Source organism: Mytilus californianus, unplaced genomic scaffold, assembly GCF_021869535.1.
Source record: "Mytilus californianus isolate M0D057914Y unplaced genomic scaffold, xbMytCali1.0.p SCAF_5, whole genome shotgun sequence".
Classification (NCBI taxonomy): Eukaryota; Metazoa; Mollusca; class Bivalvia; order Mytilida; family Mytilidae; genus Mytilus; species Mytilus californianus.
Genome location: NW_026262701.1, coordinates 79679892 through 79705153, shown reverse-complemented (window position 1 = coordinate 79705153; position 25262 = coordinate 79679892). Strand labels below are relative to the sequence as shown.

At 31.6% G+C, this 25262-nt stretch overlaps 1 protein-coding gene across 6 annotated transcripts in view; it reads right to left on the bottom strand.

Moving 5' to 3' along the window:
• Positions 1-25262, bottom strand: part of LOC127703090 (tyrosinase-like protein 1) — a 186036-nt gene that overhangs the window by 77552 nt on the left and 83222 nt on the right. For 2 of the 6 annotated variants that reach the window (XM_052207507.1, XM_052207506.1), the window contains exons 2-3: positions 10617-10973; positions 5302-5414 (exon numbers count right to left, since the gene is read on the bottom strand). The exons of 3 other annotated variants lie outside the window; for them this stretch is intronic. In XM_052207507.1, the coding sequence (XP_052063467.1) occupies positions 5302-5414; positions 10617-10973 (470 nt within the window). The remainder of the gene's footprint in view (positions 1-5301; positions 5415-10616; positions 10974-25262) is intronic. One more of the 6 variants, XM_052207508.1, reaches the window with a different exon arrangement.

Genomic DNA, 25262 nt, shown 5'->3' with positions numbered 1-25262 from the left:
TATTAGTAAATAGAAAAGTTTGATTAAAGCTTGCTAAACATATAAAACCACAGAATATTTTTTTTTATCTTTTACAAACCTTTGCGTCAAGTTTTCATTGTTATTCAACGCAAAATAATTCTCTAAGATACCTGGGACGATCTCATTTCACAAAGGATCTCTATTGTTTACTTATTGTACCCCGAACTTATTAATCAGGTATAGGTCTTTAAGTTGAGGTTTTATTCAATAAAAGTGAATCGGACGTGACTAATTAGACACGCCCCCTTGGAATCAAGGGGTCCAAAATGGGATGGTAAATAAAGCAATCAAGAAAAAAACCATTATTTACAATTTCAAAGAATAAATGTGAATTTGATCATCTCCATTTAAATATTAGACGGTATTTAAGTTCAAATCTGTCCAAAACATATAAAAATAATGCCTGCGATGGGAAATGATATACACATTAAGTAAAAATCTTACTTACTTACATCTTTAGGTGGCTTTCAAATTCGTTTTCTGTTTATTTTTTGCATCCATCTATCGTAGAGTGAAAAAAATGAAAATGGGTTTGAGGGGGAGCCTACCTTACTACATAGGTCAAGGCTTGCCCTTATTCTTGTCTAGTATAGTTTTTACCTCTTTCCAACGTACGATTATATGATTCAAGTGACTAGTGTCTATGTAAGGTTTTTAACGTTTGTTCTCAGTCGACCCACATTGCATCTCGCCCTAAGTATGCATGAGATGTTTGCAACTGGACCTTTAGGGAGAAATCAATCATTCAGGGGCATCGGATTTAACGTCTCTATTTTGACCGAATGTGACTGCGTGTTTATACATTCGTCACATACAAACGGATGCACCACTTTAGCAAGAGTTTATTGTTGTTCGAGAGAAGTCATGGGTTGACAAATGTGAAAGGGTTAAGTAGCGCCCAGTGACAAAAATGGGACCGATTTATTATATCAAGTGTTTGAAGCCCAGTAATAGGGTCATATTGAAATCGCTAAACAAGAAGATATACAAGACGTTTCATTTCTTTTTGCTAGTTAAACGTAAACTTCAGCTTTTCCTAACTCATTTGTCTTTTCCATTTATAATTTGTTCAGATAACGTAGTCTACAATCTCACATATGACTCAATAAGCTGGATAGATGAAGTAGCAATCTAGAAAGTTTTTATACAACAGTCCCTATTAAATTCATTTAAAAGTAGTCTACGTACTCATTTGAAATATACAGATTGACATATGTTAAAAGTGATGTCGAATTACTGCAGTACTACCTACGACGTTTACTATGACATATGTTAAAAGTGTTGTCGGATTATTGCAGTACTACCTATGACGCTTTCTTTAACATCCAAATAAAAGGTAATGTGAATACAGTGTATTCTATCCAGCGAAGCTAGAGGAAGGGGTATAAAACCGGGATGGGGGGAATGAAAGGCAAAAACTTTTAAATTAAACCAAATTGCGATCACAGTCATGCATATTGACTCATTTGCAGATATTTTTCCAGATTATCTGTATCAATTACTGTTTTTTAAAAGGCAAAAACGGATAAAATATCCTTCAAGGGCAATAGTTTCCATAAATAAATCAGCTGACGATTTTGTCCGTTTTGCTTCTTTGTAAATCTTGTCTTCCTGACTGTTTTTCTGTTTCAACTTTCTTTCTATCTTCAATTGTCTTAGCCGAAAACAAAAGAAACGGGTAAAAATCGTCCTTGAAGGCAACGGATAATTTTCAGCCTTGTGACTAATTTGTAGCGTTGTTTAAATCTCTATCGTTTACAGGTTAACCAACAAACAATCATTTGTATGACTATCATTGGTGCCAAAAACGCAAAATGGGTTCATTTGCTATTGAAAAACAATGATTCCTATTGTGTAGTCGACTTACGATTTCGGTCATATTGACTTATTTGCAGATTATCTTTGCTGATTTCAGTTTATCTCTGTCTACTATGCTTTTTGCTAGAATCACAAAAACCATGATGATTTAAATCGTCATTAAATGGCAATAACTCCTAATAGGATTTAACTACTGATTTAGATCATTTATTTGTGTGTAGATCTTATTTTGCCGTTGGCGGTTTCGCCCTAAAAATCGTTGCTAAATAACAATAACTACTAAAATGAGTCGGTCGACTACCCATCCCCTTTGAAACAGACCTTCTCTAAACAAATTGGTTCGCGATGGGAAATTTTTTATAGGCGAGCTCATCGCAAAGTACTGATTATACCAAAATTTCATGAAAAGAAAAATGATGGTTAAGTGTAGAGACAAAATAGCAAAGTGCAAAAAAAGGAATTACTTAAAAGTTGACGAAAAACATCCTCGTTCACACGAGACAAACATTACACACTTTGAACTCTATATAACAGTACTCGGTGTGTTGAGCACTGTCGGATGTAAAGAAAATATTTTGTGAAATATTAAATTAAATAGAGAATAATAAGATTGGAGAACAAAAAGTTATAATCGGTTGTAATAAAAAAAAGACATTCGCTTACCAATTTTTGACGTAAAACATTGCAGAGTTAAACTAGTTTTTTTAAGTTCTTAATCTTTTTTTATCTTGATAAGTGAAACAAAAGAAAAAATTTTTGGTAGGAATGAGCAGCTGAGACATTCAGTTCCCCACCTTTTTTATTTATTTGGAATAACAGAAAAACATAGTAATACCCATTTCCTATATTTTTTGACAAAAAAATTCACCTGTAGCTTTCATGATTATGCTACTCATGGAGAAAAAATATATTTGACAAATATGTTATTTATTTCCGACTGTGGTTTTAATTGCATCAGTGAAAAATATCGAAATGAGATTAGATTCAGACACTTTTAACTTACTCAACATCCTTAAGATATATTTCATCTTTATTTCTCAACCTAGATATAATGTGCAGGCAATCGTTTCAAATATACATTTAATATAAAAGTTGACGAAAACATTTACATATTCTCCACTTTTGTAATCTTCAAAAATGCATGGTTATCTTTGATTGTATCATATCCGATATATATTTTTAAGCTCGAAAAAAAAACCTTTTTCCTGTGGTTGATCGCTACCACTCATCACATAGAGAGTGACCCCTTAGTCAAACCTACATTACTTTAAAACAAAAACAAAAAACAATTTATTCCCAATGGGACTTGACAGAGAGCATTGTAATTATTTCGCATTTGCATGTCTCGTAGCGTACGCAAAGTACATAATCAAATCCTAAATGAACATTTGCATTAATATACTAAAGACATATATATATATATATACATATGCATATGGGTCTGTTTGATAGGAAATTGTATATAAACACGATGTTTAAAAAAATTTACTTACTGTTTTCTTATGGTCTGGTCTTTAAGAATCTATTTCTTGACTATTACTGACAGATAAAAGACGTCAAATATATATAACAAAAAGTTCTTGTGCAAGACATGCATTGGTAAGTTGTAAATGAGGTCTGTAAAGGGTTTATTTATGAAATACAAATATTTATTTTGAAAATTTGAAGTTTAAAAATATAAATTTACTTCTTAGTTTTAGAAAACAACCACACGATGTTTATTTGGAGCTTAACATTTTTAATAATTTGATATTAAATCATGTAACTGTCAATAAATCGGTCCGTTTTCGATGCAATTAAGTAACTGTTATTCGTATATATCAGTCTGAGTACTGTTTATCTATCATTAAATTTGAATCCGAGTTTGACTCGTCCATGCTAGGGGAATAAAGATATGCAAGTGACTTTTCTTAATATTTTCTTGAATTTTTGATGGTTTGTAATCAGTAAAAGTGCATTGATAAGTTTATATTGACATTTAAAGACCTCCTCACAAAAAGGGCTGTTAAAATCCCCTTCGCACTCCGGGCTCGAGGATCTTAACATCCCTTTTTGTTCGGAGGTCTTTTAATCTTAATATTAACTTATCATTGCACTTTTACTATTACTTACTTTTAATATAAAATTCTTCAGTCTAAACATTACAAAACAATTTAGTTCGTTGTGTTCCACCTTACAAAAAATATTTTTCGTTGAGTCTTAGGAATTTTCCCTCTATAATAGTTATATTATTCATGTTAAAAACTGGTCAGAGTAATTGTATAAAGGGTTCTATATATTTTGGGTTTAAATATATAGGTTACATATGCACGTGGAATGATATGGCGGTTTAAAGGGTGTGGTTTCGTAATAATAAATAAAAAAATGTCTGGTAGTCAGATCTTCATAGGTGATCACAGTAACTACAACAGACAGTTTTTTTTCCGTTTATTGTCATATATTTATATATGGATCACATATAGTTAACTTTCTGGTCAGTGAAATGTATTCAACAAATTATTGAATAAAAATAACAATTTGAATATTGTTCTTAAGTTGTATATTGCATTTATTTTCAAATATTGGTGGCTAAAAAAAAAATAAGAGCTATCTATATCTAGATTTTTAAATTACCTATCCTAAGGATTTTGGTTTAAAAGAAATGCTTCACATTCGGACGACCATGGCGAAGGAGAAACTACATTTAATGAATTGTGAATCTGTTGTCAGCAAACAAATGATAATATAAGTATCCCAAACAAGATCAAATTGTGTTCCGTGTAGAGTCTTACTAATTTAGATTTTAAAGAATGAATTATCAAAACAAAAAAGATAAATATACTTGGCAAGAAAATGTGGTGGTATGTTAAGTGTTACAAAATAATATAAATATATAAATACAAGTCTTAAAATTGATGCAACGATATTGATAAAAGATAAAAAAAAAATATATACGATTCAGATTAAATGAAATCGTATTGATAAATATTTCGGCTCAACAAATAACCTTCATCAATGTCAGTCCCTTTTAGTAATGTGATAAAACTTCTTTGTTAAAAGAGCTTACTCATATATATAGTGATAAAACGTATTAAAAAAGAAAGCTCATACATGTATATAGACTCTTATTAACTAAATTAGACTCTAAAGAATAAATTAAATTATAATTATTCATTAGTAGTCCAGTGTTCGTGTTTGAAGAGATTTCGGTAGATTAAATATCAAAATTGTCGAACTAACTTTGCAACGTGTGCGATCTTCATTTGGTGATAAAGCTCATCAGTTGTTTATACTTCATCGACTTCTTAAATACTTATATATATGAATAAACATTGCATTGATTTAATAAATGTTTTGCCTTTGAGAAAAGTTTTTTTTATCATAGAAACAATAGCACAATATCGTGTTTAGCATTTAATTCAAAAGCCATGACATATTAGTAAGAAAACAATTATACGCTAAATTATATTAACTTGAACTTACAACAACAAATAAATTCTGTGCCATGAGAAGAAAGCCGGTCCTCTATGTTCTCGAGTACTACCTGTATGGATGACTGCAATGATGTCATAGGTACTCATATCTGGCCGAATTCCCTGCAATTTTAAAATATGAAATTATTGATGCGGGTTTGGTATTAATTTCATTGTTTGTTTTTAAATATTTTTTGGCAACAATTTTGCCGTGTTATAAGTAATCAATAAACTTTGTTGGGGGTTAACTGTGCTCAGCATTCTATTGGAACACCTGATGACACAATATGAACCTGTTGTAATCACAAAAATACAGAAATGACGCTTAAGGGTCCATATTTGCAACATTTTAATGGATACAAGATTAAACTTTATCTTCAGCAATTGTTAAGCATATACGACAAAAAAGTTTTGATCGAGATTTAAATAAAACACACCCTTCTATCGTATTTTATGATGATCAGCTTAGTCTTTAAAGGTCGAAAAGTCGAAAATTTCGATCAATATAAAAAGAAACCCATAATAAATCGGATTTTAAATGCAATCAATTGTTAATATAAGATAATGTAAGAGTTATTCTTTAATACATATCGTAAAGATAATTGTACACACGGGATAGAATTTTCAATTTTTAATTTTCCAGTTGTTTTGTGATTTTCGATGTTTTGTGGAAGTCTTCTGTAATGAAGAGCTTTAAAAGTGCATCGTTCTACATCCAACCTTCTATTCCGAGTTTTATGTTTTCTTAGCATTATAATAAGATTTTTGTAGCTTTCAATTTGTTTAAAACATTGATGATCATCTAAGTAAGAATTCATGAGTTTTTTAAAACATTCTTCGGCTGTCGGCATTTACTGGCAGTTACATAAACGCTTCAAAGCATCCGATTACCTGATTAATTTGATGGTGACTTTGCACGGATTTGAAACATAAATTTCTCTGCGAATATATTAGTTCAAAGTCAAAACCAAGTATTTCCATTAATGAGATATCTCCTCTTGAAAACTCATTTAAGCCTGGTATCTTTGAAGATTTTTTAATGCTTTATAATTGACTTGTTGAATAAACGAGTAGTGTTTATATAAAAACTGACTCTGAACTTAACCGGCATTGACGGAATGGTGTCACATTTTATGAATAAATGGCAACTGCTTTGTCGGCGATATATTAAAAAAAGATATGTTTTCAAATACCAATTGAAGGCCTTCTTGCATTCTTCTAATGAATTACGATGTTTTATTACTTTATGAATCAGTTGTATATACTAATTACCATAACATAACATTCTGGTTTTCTTTTCCTTTAAAAGGTACAATGTTTAAACAGAATAAGTCAATCACAAAACGTCTGACCATATAATGTTGCTATAAAGCTTTTACCTATATAAGTTTCTATTGATATCTTGATGGCTTGAAGTTGAGCTCTAAATTTGAAATTAAAGACGACATGAATTTTATAGACGAAACTCTAAAATTTGCTATTGTCTGATAATTTAAGAAATTTTGAATGTCACTGTAAAATGTAAAAAAAATCCTGATTTACTTTCATTTGGACCGCTTAAACCACAAAAGCTTAAAGATGAAAATCAATAAATTTCTTATTGGAAGTTAAATGATCGGAAGGAAACTATACAGAATACGCTTATCCATCTAAGATCAACTTTGCCTTGTGGAGTTGGAACCTATGTTTCGTAATATTGTATACTTTTAAAAACACAGAATTTTTTTAAAGTTTCTCGCCCTGAAAATGCATACTTTGTTTCACGGTACGTAAACCAACCAACATTCTAAAAGTGAATAATTTGAATTTCAGAGCACTGACTACTGATGATGCCCTCAAGAACTGGTAGTCCTCCAGCAGCAATATCGTCTCAGTTATTGAAAATGAATATAATACTTTATGTTTTTGCATTCGTAACGCTGTTCTTGATTAAAGTACACCAGGAGCGATCAAAATTTGTTTTTAAATTAATTGAGAAGAATGTTGAATTATCAGAACACGTGAAGAGCTATATGACAAAATGGACCTTAAAAGCAAAAAAAGTTTAACAAATATTACGAACTCCAAGGTAAATTCAAAAAGGGGAAGTCAACAAAATTTGACAAAATCAAACGGTATTAACCAACGGAACGATTGAAAAACATCTGTCATATGCCTGACTTGGAACAGTCATTTTCCATAGAAAATAACCTGGTTTTATGGCTAGCTAAACCTCCCACTTTGTATGACAGTTTTTTTATAATTCCGTTATATTGACAAATTGGGTGAACAACCCATACAGACATTATAGGTAAACGTGACAATATTTGGATCCAGCAGCCAAAATGTGTAATCATACATCACAACTGACTAGAAAATTCAAATAAACATACAAATATATCTAACAACGGCGCCAACAAGAGAGGTGTTGTAGTTGGTAGTAAATTTTACAAAGACGCCAACAAAAATGTTTTTGTTGTTGATAGTAAATTGACAAAGACAATGATAAAAAGTATTTGTAGTTGATAGTGCATACCGTATATAGTACACACCTTCTCAGTTAAGTACAACTAAGTAAAATACAAATACAAGGGTAAAACAAAAAAGCCAAACATTTCAACTTTACCTGAGAGAGTGGAACCTGGGTTCCTCGAAAGAAAACAATTATTTATCAACAAACAATTTTAGAAAAATTTGTTATAAATCATGTTAGTACCGAAGCAATGAATACTTAGGATACCCTCGGAAACTAACAGTCCACCATCCCCGGTATTGACCCAGTGCTGAAAAAAATCAGGAGTTCTTCTACTTTAGCAAACCCTAAAATAAGTACAGGAACTATGGGAGATACTAGTATATAGAGAACGGTCGCGCCATATGAAAAAAACCTAAATACTTTATTCGTGGGATTTGCACATGTGACTTCAGCTCTTTGATTAAATTATTTCCCTAAGTTGTAGATTGAAAAATATAAATTATATCAAATATGCAAATAATCAAGTCTTTTTCATGTTGGGTCTAAAAATACCGTGTCTTTGAAAACTTCCTATGCGGATATTCACAATTATGTTGTGTAATTTAAAGGAAATATGCTCAAAATTTGACTATTCACGGGATGAGAAGGATGCAATCATTGTATTAAAGAATTTTTCCGAAATCTAAAAAAAAAACAGGTGAGACAAAACTAATGTTTTACTCTGAAAATTCAACCTGCAATGTGAATCCATAAATGTAGACAAATCATGAAAAATGTCTTTTTGTATAATTATTTCTATTTTGAATCTTGCTATTTTTGCCAATTTTCGTTATTCCATATAGCAATTAAACTATGGTTACGCTTCCAATTTTCAAAACAGACAGTGTTTATTTGTACACGAGCCGAAAGGAAATAACATATACAATTTAACGATATGCGAACAAATGGTTGATGCAAATTAGGAAAGAAGCCCAAGTCAGTGTGAAAATGTCCATCCTCTATTATTCGGGTAGGTATATCACCTGACACTTACGTCATAAATATTCCTTGAATGACATCATACGTAGTGTACAATCTACTGTGTTGACATTGCAATGTGGGGAAATACCGATAAAGCTAAAATAATTGCATAGCATTTGTAAAAGACAGAATTATCCAGCGTTGTATTTCTATGGGACTTGTTCTAGATTTTGTCTAAAGAGGTATGAAAATGAGCGTTTTTGATTAAGTAAAGAGGGTTAATTTTCAAATGACATTTTTTATTTCTATTACTATTTTTTTTTTTTAGATTTAAATGATTAAATAAAGATCACTTTTTCTCCTTCCATTCAAGGATTTGTATAGTGACTATACAAATCCTGGATACACTATATAAATGCTTTAATAATCAGGCAACATAAAAAAATAGAAGAGAAGAAAATTGAGACAGCTTTAAACCAAAGATCAATACATTTAAAATATGTCATAAATTTTTAAAGGAGATAACAGTGTTTAAATGTTTGGTTATTGTGCGAACCTCTAAAAGATTATTCTACCTAACTTGTCATGCGTACTGAAATCTGTTTGATACGGGGTGTTTTTTTAATATGTATACCTTTTTTTAAAACAAGTTTCTATTAAAACTTGTCGACTGATAAACTACGATTGATAACTGGTGTTAAAAGTTGAAAATGTTTTACGTGTGCAGATGCAATACTAAACAGGTCAGAAAGTAGTATCTTTGTAGTTTTTAAAATATTAATATATTCCCAATATATTAACGCAATCTTAAGGTATATATCCTCACAACAACCTATTTTAACTCAAAATCTTGTAAATCTCGTATTTGTCTATCCAGCTTCAAACAATTTTTTTTTCACAATGATTATTTTGATGATTTTCTTTGAAACATTAGAAGTACAATTTTTTTCAAGAAATAAACGCTTCATGTTTTCTTTGTGCTTTGTATCGATCTGATAAGTTTATCTGTTTTTTTCAACTGCTTTTATTACTTTTATCGTACGTCGTACTGTTACACCATTGTCCCAGGTTAGGGGGAGGGTTTGGCGCCAGCAGACATGTTTAACCCGGAAACATTCTGTATGTGCCTGTCTCAAGTCAGGAACCTGTAATTCAGTAGTTGTCGTTTGTTGCTGTATATCACATTAGTTTTTCGTTTATTGTTTTGTACTTTAATCATGCCGTTAGTTGTCTCGTTTGAATTGTTTTACATTTGTCATTTCGGTGTTTTTTATAGCTTACCCTGCTGTATGAATTTGTCTCATTGTTGAAGGCTGTATGGTGACCTATAGTTGTTAACTTCTATGGCATTTGGGTCTGGTGGAGAGTTGTACAATTCGGAATCATACCATATCTTCTTATTCTTTTATTCATACTCTCTTTTCATCATCAGAGAACAATACTCAAATCAGGTTACTAGTTAGTTGATTGAAACGTTATTTCGACTTTCATATGTTTACTAACAAACTGATATAATTTATTAAAGTACACATTTTGATATCAATGTGAAGTTCAATATTGGCCTCGATCTCTCTTGATCTAAGGAAATCATACCCATTGTCATTCATGGAACCCATTTCTATTATATATATCTTTATAAATAAATATAGGCATTTCTTTGCTTTTAAGGTCGTTTTGAGTTTTTATATATTGCGGTCTAATTAAAGTCCCCTCTACATCGTCTCTTTTTCGTATTGCTACTGTTCCTTATATATTGATCAATGGTAGTTTTCAAACATATCTATTTCAGATAATTATTGATATTAATGAGCATTTGCCTTTTAGTCTGAAACATATTTCAATAATCTTCCATGTTGAAATAAACGAAAAGAGGGGGACGCAAGTCTGTGTCGAACTACAATAATACTTACAAAATGATTTTTTAGCCTTCGTACAGCAAGTGCATAACGTAGAAAGTTGGTTTCGTATGGACCTGCTCTAAGTTCCCGTCTGACTAGTACATTAACCGCCTTTCGTCTATGTCGAGATTTAGCAGCTGTATCCGACTCACTGTTTATCTTTCGCAATAATGCATTTAGGAAATTTGAGGAACTTGTATCATTCAGCGTCTCTGCTACCGGTTGTAGAAATTTTTTGAAACATATTATATTGATGCCTCTCTCAAAACAGTCTGTTTTGTGATCAGTGGAATTTATTTGAAAACTTGAAATCTCTGCCTCAATGTTTGGGAGGATAGCTACCAGCAGCACAGTCAATAATAGACAGACCTATAAATAAATAAAGCATTTTAATGACGAAAATAAAAAAAAAACTGTAAATCTAATTGAAAAGGAAATTGTTCTTCTGGTTTTTTGTTATTATATTTATGACCTTGTAATCAGTACACATTTTTTTTTAAATACGCTTAGTTCAAATAATGCATTTAGAATTTGACTTAACTAAAGGACAAAATAAAAAACAGTGTAACATGTAATATAGATAATGAGCCTTAACATTAGAATTAATAAAGACGACATTAGTTTACCGATGTTCAAATCTCGTAAATAGACGAAGAAGAGACAAATCAAGGTAACATAAGCTATGGTTGGCTTTTCCAGCCATGCATAGCCGTATTCAGTCAAAATTTCACAATTGGGAATATACTATTATCGATAGAATTACTGATCAAACGACTATACTGGTATTTCCAAATGTACAGTTGGGTGCAGACCAAGCATTACCTAAAGTAAACGCAAGTTAACGCCGCGTGCATATATTTCGTTAGTTAACTTCAATTTTCGCGTTTACTAGTAAACGCGCGTTTACTATAATTACGTTAACGCGGTCAAAATGGAAATTTCTAATGTCTACCAGAGTAAACGGGCGTTTACTCTGTGTCCGTGTAGTCAGTAGTAAACAGGCGTTTACTTCAGATTTCACAAGTTTATGTTTATGTGCACTTAAAAGTAAACGGGCGTTTACTTCAAATTTCACAAGTGTATTTTTACGTGCACTTGAAAGTAAACGCGCGTTTACTTTTCGCGTTAACTGATTGTGTAGATTAAGAAATAAACTTCGTGTTCATTTGTACATTTATTTCATTAAAACAACTTTTATCTTAATATTTTACTTATATGTGTTTCAAACCAGAACAATTCAAAAACACTTTTAATTCGAAATATTAACTTTTATTAATTACAACAAATCAGTTCCAATAACTTTACTGAGTAGCAGATTTTCTATATTTTCTTTTCAAAAGTTACATGTACAAATATCGAGGCGGATAGAAAGGTTATCCAACACATCGGAAAAATATTTTTATATGATTGGATATAAACTTCATGGTTTACGTTGCTTCGTGCCCCATTATTAACCTCTCTTCTTAAATATAACTTTATGCATTTAATACATTGAATTTTAATCGTAATTCACCTTGTTTGCCTTGGATTTACATGATTTAAGATTCTGATTTGCCAAATGTTCAAACGAAAATTGTACAGTGTATATAGGGATATTAATAAAGTGTTGTATAAGTATGTACATTTGTACCATCTCGTCAATTTAGACAGACGTATCCATAACGATTATAAATGATATCTGGGACGTCCGAAAAATATACTCGATCTGAACATGAATGAAATATTTGCTCCTGGACGTTAGGCTACAAACAAAATCAATCAACCTATATACTGACATAATATATTTACAGTATACTATTCCAAGAAGAGAACTTCTCATACTTATCATTATAAAGTATATGAATCAGTCATGTGAGTGTTGGATGATGCCGTTAAATAGTTTTGTTTAAAATACAAACCATCACGAACTACTGACTTTAGTGACGGTTTATTATTATTGATACAATTACAGAGAGGAAATGATGGCACTCTTAATTGATGTGGACAAAATTTTTTAGTCATTGTGTCCCAATATTGCTGTCATCTTTATTATACAATCTGTCCTGACATCAAATATTACTGATTTACTATGAGACTATAAGATTTACATAATAAAGTGCAAATATGGTCAGTTTTGGTTAATGCGGACAAATAATTGTGTTATACGAGTCAGTCTGAGATATCAAAACTACTGACATTTGTTTACGATTCAATATTTTGAATAAAAAGAGGACATGCTGGTACTCTATATTGATGCGGAAAATTTTTTGTAGTCATTGTGTTCCATTATTGCTGTCATTTGTATAATATAGTCCCTCCTGACATAACATTATTACTGATTTACTTATGATGCGGCTCTATAGATTTACATAATAAAGAGCAAATATGGTCAGTTTTGGTTGATGCGGTAAAATAATTTTGTTATATGAGGCATCCTGAGGTATCAAAACTACTAAAATTTGTTCACGATTCAATATTTTGAATAAAAAGAGGACATGCTGGTACTCTAAATTGATGCGGAAAATGTTTTGTAGTCATTGTGTTTCAATATTGCTGTCATTTGTATAATATAGTCCCTCCTGACATAAAAATATTACTGATTTACTATGCGACTATAAGATTTACATAATAAAGTGCAGACATGGTCAGTTTTGGTTGATGCGGACAAAAAATTTTGTTATACGAGTCAGTCTGAGGTATGAAAACTACTGATATTTGTTTACGATTCAATATTTTGAATAAAAGAGGACATGCTGGTACTCTAAATTGATGCGAACAAAATTTTGTAGTCATTGTGTTCCAATATCGCTGTCATTTGTTTTATAAATTCATCCTGACATCAAAATATAATTCATTTACTATGCGGTTATATAGATTTGCATGATAAAGTGCAAATATGGTCAGTTTTGGTTGATGCGGTCACATAATTTTGTTATACGAGTCAGTCTGAGATATCAAAACTACGGAAATTTGTTTACAATTCAATATTTTGAATAAAAAGAGGACATGCTGAAACTCTTAATTGATGCAGAAAATTTTTGTAGTCATTGTGTTTCAATATTGCTGTCATTTGTATTATTATATTCCCTCCTGACATAAAAATATTACTGATTTACTATGCGGCTATATAGATTTACATAATAAAGTGCAAATATGGTCAGTTTTGGTTGATGCTGACAGATCATTTTGTTATACGAGTCAGTCTGAGATATCAAAACTACTGACATTTGTTAACCATTGTTAACGATTCACTATTTTGAATAAAAAGAGGACATGCTGGCACTCTAAATTGATGCGAAAACTTTTTTGTAGTCATTGTGATCCAATATTGCTGTCATTTGTATAATATAGTCCCTTCTGACATAAAAATATTATTGATTGACTATGCTGCTACATAGATTTACATAATAAAGAGCAAATATGGTTAGTTTTGGTTGATGCGGTCAAATAATTTTGTTATATGACACATCCTGAGTTATCAAAACTACTGAAATTTGTTCACGATTCAATATTTTGAATAAAAAGAGGACATGCTGGTACTCTGAATTGATGAGGAAAATGTTTTGTAGTCATTGTGTTCCAATATTGCTGTCATTTGTATAATATAGTCCCTCTTGACTTAAAAATATTACTGATTTACAATGCGACTATAAGATTTACATAACAAAGAGCAAATATGGTCAGTTTTGGTTGATGCGGGCAAATAATTTTTTATACAAGTCATCCTGAGGTATCAAAACTACTAAAAAAATTTAAAAATTCAATATTTTGAATAAAAAGAGGACATGCTGGTACTCTAAATTGATGCGGAAAATGTTTTGTAGTCATTGTGTTTCAATATTGCTGTCATTTGTATAATATAGTCCCTCCTGACATAAAAATATTACTGATTTACTATGCGACTATAAGATTTACACAATAAAGTGCAAACATGGTCAGTTTTGGTTGATGCGTACAAAAAATTTTGTTATACAAGTCAGTCTGAGGTATGAAAACTACTGATATTTGTTTACGATTCAATATTTTGAATAAAAAGAGGACATGCTGGCACTCTAAATTGATGCGAACAAAATTTTGTAGTCATTGTAATCCAATATTGCTGTCATTTGTATGATACAGTTCATCCTGACATCAAAATATAGCTCATTTACTATGCGGCTATATAGATTTGCATGATAAAGTGCAAATATGGTCAGTTTTGGTTGATGCGGTCACATAAATTTGTTATACGAGTCAGTCTGAGATATCAAAACTACTGTAATTTGTTTACAATTCAATATTTTGAATAAAAAGAGGACATGCTGGCACTCTTAATTGATGCGGAAAAATTTTTGTAGTCATTGTGTTCCAATATTGCTGTCATTTGTATTATTATATTCCCTCCTGACATAAAAATATTACTGATTTACTATGTTGCTATATAGATTTAAGGTGTAATACCACCATTGATTTTCCCCTATTAGTCTTTGTTAAATTTGCACTTTTCAAAAAATTATGCAGAATTTATCTTTGTTTCAAATAAAGAAATACTTGGCATGAGTAAAGTTTGATCCTGTCCAGTACTATAGAAAAACTTTTACATAACATTTCATTGCATATAAGAAAATAACCATCACTGGAAGTTAACCAATCAAATTTTCCCCCTTTTTTAACCTGTATACAAGCTTTAGTAACCATGTAACCTCAAGTTTCCAAAATATTCTATAGAAACCCCAAATAAAAAAATAATGGTGCTTTGAAATACCCAAGGTATATGTTTATGACCCAGAAATGTTTTACTGCAATGAAATGTAGGATCAATTACCTACAACTGTCAAATTCAAGGGAATATTTTTTTTCGACCTATTTTCGTATGCAACCGGATGTGACGTACTATGATTTGGTGGTATTACACCTAAAGAAGACTTTTTTGTTAAATAAACTGAATGTGACTTTTTTCCTTTGTTATACTGGTTATTTCAAGCATTCCTGTCAAGTTTTGTCATAATCAGTTCAATAGTTTGAGAAAAATCTAGTATAATGTAAGACGACATCTGCAGCGATTCGAGCTAAATTTCTTCGAAAAATCCAAACCAAGCCGCATCATGATAGAATATAGTGTGGACCAATAAATGATCAAATATTTATCTCATCTGCATACAAACAGTTGAATATGATGCAAAAGATGACTTTAGGATGATAAATACTACCAATGGACCTCTTTGTCTTCCTTATAAGGTCTCTTTTGGTCCATTTATACCTCTCATTTCCTCAAAATTTCTACTTTATAGGCCAATAAATAAAAATTTTGGGGTAACTTTCACTCATTTATGATAGAAATGTTATAATAAATGATTAATTGAAGTATTCAAGCTGAATGAACTATCCGTATAAAAGTTTACTGTCTCCAAGGAGGTTTCAATAAGTCCTTACGTAAAACTTAAATTTACGCCGCGTTCCAGAGAGGGACATAAAAAGCTTCTCTTTTGGTGAATAATTTGTTGTTACTGCTTTAAAAATAATTTCATTTACTTAAAACTATATATTTATTAAAGTATTTCTTAGGAAAAATTTTCTAGTATAGCAGAATATAAGAAAAAAGGAGAAAAAGCTCCCCAAAACTCTAAGTATGGCTTATTCTGTCAACTAATATTCATGGTAAAGTCCTATTTCAAGGAAATTTTCTCATAAAATGTGTTTTGGAGACTCAATCCACTCAGAATATTTCATTATTAGTAATATTTCACTTAAATAGCAAGAAATTTTAACACATGAGAGTACTCACAAGGTCAAAGGTGCATGTACAGCTTCCCATATTAGGTGTAATACCACCATTGATTTTCCCCTATTAGTCTTTGTTAAATTTGCACTTTTCAAAAAATTGTGCAGAATTTATCTTTGTTTCAAATAAAGAAATACTTGGCATGAGTAAAGTTTGATCCTGTCCAGTACTATAGAAAAAATTTCACATAACATTTCATTGCATATAAGAAAATAACCATCACTGGAAGTTAACCAATCAAATGTTCCCCCTTTTTTTAACCTGTATACAAGCTTTAGTAACCATGTAACCTCAAGTTTCCAAAATATTCTATAGAAACCCCAAATAAAAAAATAATGGTGCTTTGAAATACCCAAGATATATGTTTATGACCCAGAAATGTTTTACTGCAATGAAATGTAGGATCAATTACCTACAACTGTCAAATTCAAGGGAATATTTTTTTTCGACCTATTTTCGTATGCAACCGGATGTGACGTACAATGATTTGGTGGTATTACACCTTAAATAATAAAGAGCAAATATTGTCAGTTTTGGTTGATGCGGTCAAATAATTTTGTTATACGAGGCATCCTGAGGTATCAAAAATACTGAAATTTGTTCACGATTCAATATTTTGAATAAAAAGAGGACATGCTGGCACTCTAAATTGATGCGAACAAAATTTTGTTGTCATTGTGTTCCAATATTGCTATCATTTGTATTATACAATCCATTCTTACATGAAAATATTACTGATTTACTATGCGACTATAAGATTTTCATAATTAAGTGCAAATATGGTCTGTTTTTGTTGATGTGGACAAATAATTTTGTTATATGAGTCAATCTGAGGTATGAAAACTACTGATATTTGTTTACGTTTCAATATTTTGAATAAAAAGAGGACATCCTGGCACGCTTAATTGATGCGAACAAAATTTTGTAGTATTGTGTTCCAATGTTGTTGTCATTTGTACTATACAGTCCATTCTTACATAAAAATATAACTGATTTACTATGCAGCTATATAGATTTACTGGATAAAGTGCAAATATGGTCAGTTTTGGTGTTAATGAGATCAAATAATTTTGATTAAGAGTCATTCTGAGTCAGCCGGTCTGAGATGTGAAAACTGTTTTTTTGTGATGATTAATAAGTTATTTGAATAAAAGAAGGAGATGCTTGAACTGTTTATTTGTGAAGAAAAAGAAATTTACTATGATTAATTTTTAATTAATTAAAGAGGTGTAATAACATTATTAATTAACTGTAATCGTCAATATGTCAATCGAAAATGACCAGTTGGTCATTTAATTTTGATGTACCTTATCATTTGATATTTAAGGTCAGTGTGTCCAGGATACGATGACAATCTGCGTGAACGCTCGTTTACTACAAACAGTAAACGTGCGTTTACTTTTTACGAAAATAGAAGACGTGCCTTTTTTCACGTTAACGCGGAAGTAAACGCGAGAGTAAACGCCCGTTTACTCTTTACAAAATTAGAAGACGCGCCGTTTTTGCGTTACGCGGAGGTAAACGCGAAAGTAAACGCCCGTTTACTTTTTATGTCTACTGAAATTTCGGAGTTAACGCACAGTTAACGCGGCGTTTACATGAAGTGCACGCGAGTAAACGCCGCGTTAACTTTTTCCGCCCGTCTACATGTAATGCTTGGTCTACACCCAACTGTAAGACCGCGAAAACATGTCACTATTGAGATAAGACACCAACACAGCGTGTCGGTCAATCAATTCGAATTACACATCGAAGATTTACATATATTCATCACTCAGATACTAGGGAATATCAGTTCAACGTTTGTTTTTGTTTTTAAATGATCTTTATAAGTGTTGCTAATGCTTGTTTTATTCAAAATGGCATTTGTAATACATGTAATAAAAACCTTTAGTTAAGCATTAATATTGTAAGTTAAGAATGTGAAGTTTGAAATTTGACATCCAAAATGATAAATTCCTTAGCTGTATTTGGCACAACTTTTTGGAATTTTGGGTCCTCAATGCTCTTCAACTTTGTACTTTTTTAGCTTTATAACTATTTTGATCTGAGGGTCACTGATGAGTCTTATGTAGACGAAACGCGCGACTGGCGTATTAAATTATAATCCTGGTACCTTTGATAACTATTTGAAAACAAATATCCTTTCATGTGTCAATTGTTTTGTAACGAAAGAACTGCAAATCAGGTATATATTTTTAACTTGATCCTCAAAAGAGCGTGCGTCACATGCTTGTGATATTGTGCACCTTCAACAGTGGCCACTGTCAAACAGTATATATAAGAATATAGATCATGACTAAAATCTCTCTTTTTTTGTGTTGCTGATCATTTCTTGTGTACTATTGTTTGTCTGTTGGTCTTTTTCTTTTTTAGCCATGGCGTTGTCAGTTTATTTTCGACTTATGAGTTTGAATGTTCCTTTGGTATCTTTCGCCTCTCTTTTTTTCAGTTTACAGTTTTCTCTCTATCCATTCTTATTTCTAAAAAAGGGCAACAAATCAGTAGCAATTGTCATTAAGGGCTAAATTTCTTTGAAGAGTTGATTGAATTTCGGCTAGGTTGACTTATTTATAGATATTGCATCTCCTTATTTTCTTTTATAGCTTTCGCCAAAAAAGCTAAATTGGGTGAAAAACATCATTAAGGCCAGGTACCCGCTTTTGCAAGAAAAAAAAAATTGTGGCGAAAAAAAAATCATCATTTGCAAAAAACTTTGGCGAAAGAATTAAAAACGGTTAAATGTCGTCCATCTTGGATATTTATCAGGACTTATCGGGCTTATTCGCTTATCAGTTAACACTCGGTTTTTTACTTTGACTCGTGATACGATTTTGACAGAAAATCAATAATCAGCTGATTGTTAAAAAGTATAAGCATTTGATAGCCATCGGCAATAATCTAATCAATAAAAGGTGTTATATATAAATTGTGTGGTCGAATTGTTTCATATGTCACATAAGTGCGTTGTTTTTACAACTTTTATTAAGATTATTGTTTAGAAGCGGTGGATACTTGACAATCGTTTCAGCGCTTCTTTTTACGTCGATACTTTATATGTTAATGATGGGCCAGAAAAAAACAAATTTTTTTTAAAGAAATGTCAACAAAGATAAGAAAAGTCTTTGATTTGATTTAGAGCCCGTCAACTAAACGGGGTCCGATATCCGATAAATTTATAGAAATGAAATCCAATCAGCTGACATTGGTGATAAATTGTCTGAATGTAATGTAAATACTGTTGATAGTGACGAAATATTAGACAAAATAGTAACATTTTTACATGTGAAAACAGCTTATACACATTGTTATATACATGTTATATAAATGATGTATGTCAAAAGGCACTTAAACAGTAAGTTTGTCCGTTTGTATATAAAACAGCAGAATACTGAAAACCGGGAAATCTTCGCGGTAGTTTTATTTTCGATATTTTCGCGGTAGCAGTTTGTACGCGAAAATAAAACTACCGCGAATATTTAACTGGAAAAGTTGTTTTTCCTACCTATATCGAAGTATAGTGATTCACAAAATCTACTCATAGCACATGGTGGAATGATAGTATATGTCGACGAAAAATGTGTACCAACAACTTATTTTAAATGACACTACTTGACCTTTGATTTTAAAGTATATAAATACAGGCATTTGGCAATAAAATATTTATTAATAATAATGACAAATAGATTAAAAATTATCTCAAGTCTAATTCCGACACTGATAATATTGTTATAAAAACAACACACGTTACAGTTAGGTGAAATACACCTGTAAATCATTTAAATAACGATTAGCACATTGTTACTGTCACACAGATCAAAGGATTTATTGATTAACTGTTATCCCTGCGGCTTCGAAAGCGCTACGAATAAGGTAATTCTTTTTTTCTAATTAAGTCGCCAAAACGGAGTTTTGGGGACTTTATGTTTTTGTCCCGTTTATTATTATTATTATTATTATTATTATTATTATTATTATTATTCTTAACCCTAATTTGTCCGACCATTTTCTTCCAAGCCTTAAATGATGGAAACTTTATATTTGGTATGATGTTGGGTTATTATCCCTAGGGGTGCATTCACTATTTTTTATTTCAAATGGGGGTCAACTTGGCACTATTTGGGGGCCGGAACATGGGTGGGGTCATTTTTCGACTTTTGATTCGCTTCTTGTAGAACCTTTAAGTTTTGTGTAATACAAGAGACCGATGTCCAGGTGTCCATTCTACATTTTTTATTTCAGCCCGGGATCATCTTGGCATTATTTTAGGGGGTCAATTTTCATGGAACATTCTAGAACAATAGTCATGTGATTAGTCATGTGATGGTGTTGAATTATTCCTATGTACTTTTTATGTTATATAATGATAGATTATTACAGGTAGCAACATATGTAGCTGTAATTCGACTTTGGAATTTTTAAAATGGCCGCCGTTACCATGGAAACTGCAAAAATGTGAAATTTTTTTAAAATGCTTCAAATTTAATGAAATTTTACAGAGATGTTAACGAGTGTATGTAGATTTGGAATTTGACTTTGGAATTTCCAAAATGGCTGCCGTTGCCATGGAAACAACAAAAATGCGAAAAATCTAGATTTGGTCCAATCTTTATGAAACTTGACAGTAATGTGACCTGTCATATGTAGATGTGCCATCCGACTTTGGAATTTTCAAAATGGCTGCCGTTACCATGGAAACTGCAAAAATGTCAAAAAATTCAAAATGCTTCAAACTTAATGAAACTTTACACAAATGTTGACTGTCTTATGTAGATGTGGCATTTGACTTTGGAATTTCCAAAATGGCCACCGTTACCATGGAAACACGAATGCCTAAATTTGAAAATTGGTCCAATTTTTATGAAACTTGTAAGTAATGTGACCTGTCATGTGTAGATGTGCTATCCGACTATGAAATTTCAAAATGGCTGCCGTTACCATGGAAACAGCAGAACAATGGTTGGGGGCCGTTTTGGCGACTTTTGTGTTAGCATCCTAACACAAGATTACTTGTTGTTTTTGTGTTTTCACAAGCCAGCCAGCAAGTGTAATGGTTTAATAGCGCTTAATTTAATGTCAATTTCAAATTTATCAAGTTTTTTCTTTTTTTTGAGAAATTTTGCCACTTCGTCTGCATACCAATCTTGAAACTTCGCTCTTAAAATAACTTTGTACTCTTTGTTGGCACGTAAATCAAGCGGCTGTAACTGGTCTGTACACCCAGCAGGAACATACACTACTTAAGTATTGGCTCTGTGCAGCGCATCTAAAACGGATGCATGTCTATGAGCACTAAACACATCAAATATCTCCTAAGCATGCTGTTTTAAGGGTAAAGCAAGTTCATCACGTTTATCCGTTACATACGGAACAAGCAAATTTGATATGTAATGCAACATAATGTCAGTTGTGCTGCAATGATTTTCCGCATGATAAATATTCCATGACTTGGGAAACTGAAACTGATACTTCGGATGACATTGTTCAGTTGTTCCAGCATACATTATCTGTGGAGGAAGAAAAACACCAGATTTAGAAATTGTTAACAAAGCAGTGATCTGACGTTTATCGTTGATGCCAACAATATTCACCTGCTAACTGCCTTTTGCGTCCATTGTCCAGTCGCCATATGGAATAAGATTTACACCAGTTTGGTCCCAATTGAAAATTAAATCATCTGGAATATTATTTTCATCGACACATTTTTCAATTCTATCAACGTAATCCTTCTTTATTTTTTCAAAGTATTCTTCTTGGGACCTAGCTGCCTTCGTTCCTTTACGTTTTGTATGCCCTACACGATGCAAAACAGATTCAGCCCATGTCTTCATTAGATCTATAGTTTCTAAGAGTTCAGAATCATGGAATTTAAGTATTCCTTTTCCAGATGAAATAACTATTTGGTTATTGACTATACCACCGAACTCTCGTATGCTTTTAATATAATCCAATAATTCTGCATCATACTTCCCAAGAAGAAGAGATCTACCACGATCTTTTTTAGGAAGTTCTGCCGCATTTTTTCAATTGTTTATGTAACCCACGTCTCATATATGAAGACTTTATGTTCCGAACAGATGATTCATTCACAGGACTTCCAAGTTCAGTTGCAAATTTTCTTGCAGTATTCTGCACACCATTATCAATTGCATATTTTGCCATTTTTGCACGAACCTCTGGTGAATAGTTATTGTAATTTCCCCTTTTACGTTTTGTGCTACCTTTACCAACAGGTGAATTGTCTACTAAGACATTTTCAACTTCTGTATTTGCACTTTGAAATGCCGGATTGTCCGTTTTCGTAAGTAAAGGAGGCTTTGGTGATGAAGTTTTAATCAAAAATTTATCCATCTTTCCACTACGATAGCTGTAATGTTCATGAACAAACGAAAACTATTCACTCGAAAAAACAGGTTATTGATCGATTTCACGTTAAGTTACTACCGACGGACATGATTAAAACCGTTCATTAATTAACGGTACACAAACAAGTATGCAGTTTTGAAATCATAGATTAAATTTTTTCGGGACATCTGAAAATCGCGAATTAAGATTGATTCGGCAAATCGCGAAATAAAGACGGCGCGAAAATTTCCTGGTTTACAGTAGCTATTTAAAGCACATGCAACACCTGTTGAGTGTGAAAGGGGGTTCAGCAGGTACATTATTATCAAAGCTAAACTGATAAATAGACTTTATACCGACAACGTTTCATCTCAAGATGATTTCTGTAGCAATGCTCTTTAACTTCGTACTTTTATTCCGCCTTGTAAATCTTTTATTCATGGTAATGGATCATTTTACTTTTTACACCTTTCAACAGTTTTGTGGTTTTAGACGTCAAATATGATGAATTATTGCCTATGAAATGTACTATAAATGTATTTATACAAGCAGATTAATAAAAACTATTAGTTTAATTTAGAGCTCATTACTAAAATATAGATTATGAAAGAAATATGTGGGGGAAATATACACGAGACAACTACGCTACAAATAGAAATCTATTTTCTTTGAAAATTGGAAAATAATTGGGCGAAAAAAATTGAAAGTGGCGAAAAAAAATTAAAGTGGCAAAAGAGGTTGCGAAAAAAAATGACCATAGTGAAACCCTGATTAATGCACGTCTTCTATAAGGAGTCATGTGACAATTTCAGCTGTTTGGCCTATGTCTAGATCTTTTCTTTTTTTTTTGTTCATTTTGTTGCTTACAATTTCTCTCTATCTACAGCCTCTGTCCGAAAAGAAAAAATAGATAAAAGATACTCTGAAGTCAAAAACTCATAAAAGGAGTCGACTGACATAAATATTTTCTCTGTCTATTTTAATTTTCAAGATATAGTCAAAAGCAAATATAACTGGTAAAAATAGTCATTTCAGGGTAAACCTCTTGAAAGGAGTGTACAGACAATTTCGGCTATCATAACTTATTTATAGATCTTGTCTTGCTGATCAATTTTTCCCAATATACCTTGAACAATTTTCAAGATAAAAGTTTAAAAAAAAACAATAAGAGTAAAATCGTCATTTAAAGGCAATAATTCAATAACGAAGCTGATTGACGTTTTTCCACTTTATTTTATTTTTAGCTTTGACGGCCATGTTGATCGCAGACATGATCATATCTTACACGTAAAAGACCTGTTTTATTGAAAATGAGAATTAATTTGGAAGTACAGCTGATAATACATAACAAGTTGTATACTGTGCATCTGGAGCGTTTCTAGAATTAACATTCATTAGGACCCAGAATGCACAAATTTATCGGGAGCTGATAACTGAAAAAAACATTTTTATCGTGCGTAAAAACTAACGCGGTATCAAGTTTACTCTATTAGATGCGCTTCGCGACAGTAAATGTCTCTTCAGTAATGTTCGAAGCCAAAATGTTTGAAAATCCAGAACGTAATACAAACCACGAAGAGGTAAATAAATATTCCTATATTTTTTATCCTCAAATATTAAAGTAACAACCATTCAATAAGTGAGGCCAATTAATCATTGAACTGAATAATTTTCTTTTGTATTATTACATACTTTATTGAAAATTTACGTTTGTTAGTTTGATACAGAAAGAACTAGTACTTAAGCCCGGCCTTGTTAATATTATTAGTATAAAGCTGGTAGATTTGGATAAGTAGTTGTTAATTACCTAAATTCAGAAATTTACCTTAATGAATATAGAATTATAGCGTTTTTGTTTTTGATACTGACTTTATAAGAAAGAATATCAATCGAGCCCGCTTGGGCGAGGTGATATTCGAGCTGATGAAGTCATTATCAAAAAATAAAATTGCCTTTATTCTTTTTATCGGGAATTGTCCTAACTGCATGTTCTTTTTGTTAGAGAATATGAACTAAAATTAAATAGTTAGTAAAGCTATTGTTACGTGTACAAAACGTTGCGATAGTTGTTCGCTTCTTTAAATGAAGTCACGTGCATTTTATTGATAAATTGATGCGGATGGACATGAACATGTGACGTTGCTGCACTGTTACGTGACGTCATAGCCTTTTTTTTCGAGTATCAGGTTCTTTCCATGATATCAAAAAAATATTAAGCAGAGGATTCAAAAGGAAAATGTACAAATTGACGATAAATAATGATATCCAGCAAACTATGTCTCATTAACATCATTCAACAGATGCAGATCATTTTATTTTGTAGTATTTACACAAGCACAAATAAGTATGAAAGCATACAGGTTGTTATTGTTTATAATAAAAAAATACTTTTTGCTTGATACTTTCGTATGGTATGTTTACTTTCTCTTACGTTTTGTTTCATATACAGACATAAAATTAAGGAGATGTGGTGTGATTAACAATGAGCTATAAAAGACTCTGATATGAAAAATTTTAAACAATTCAAACGAGAAAACTAATGGTCTTGCTTGTAACAATACAATAAGTTGGTT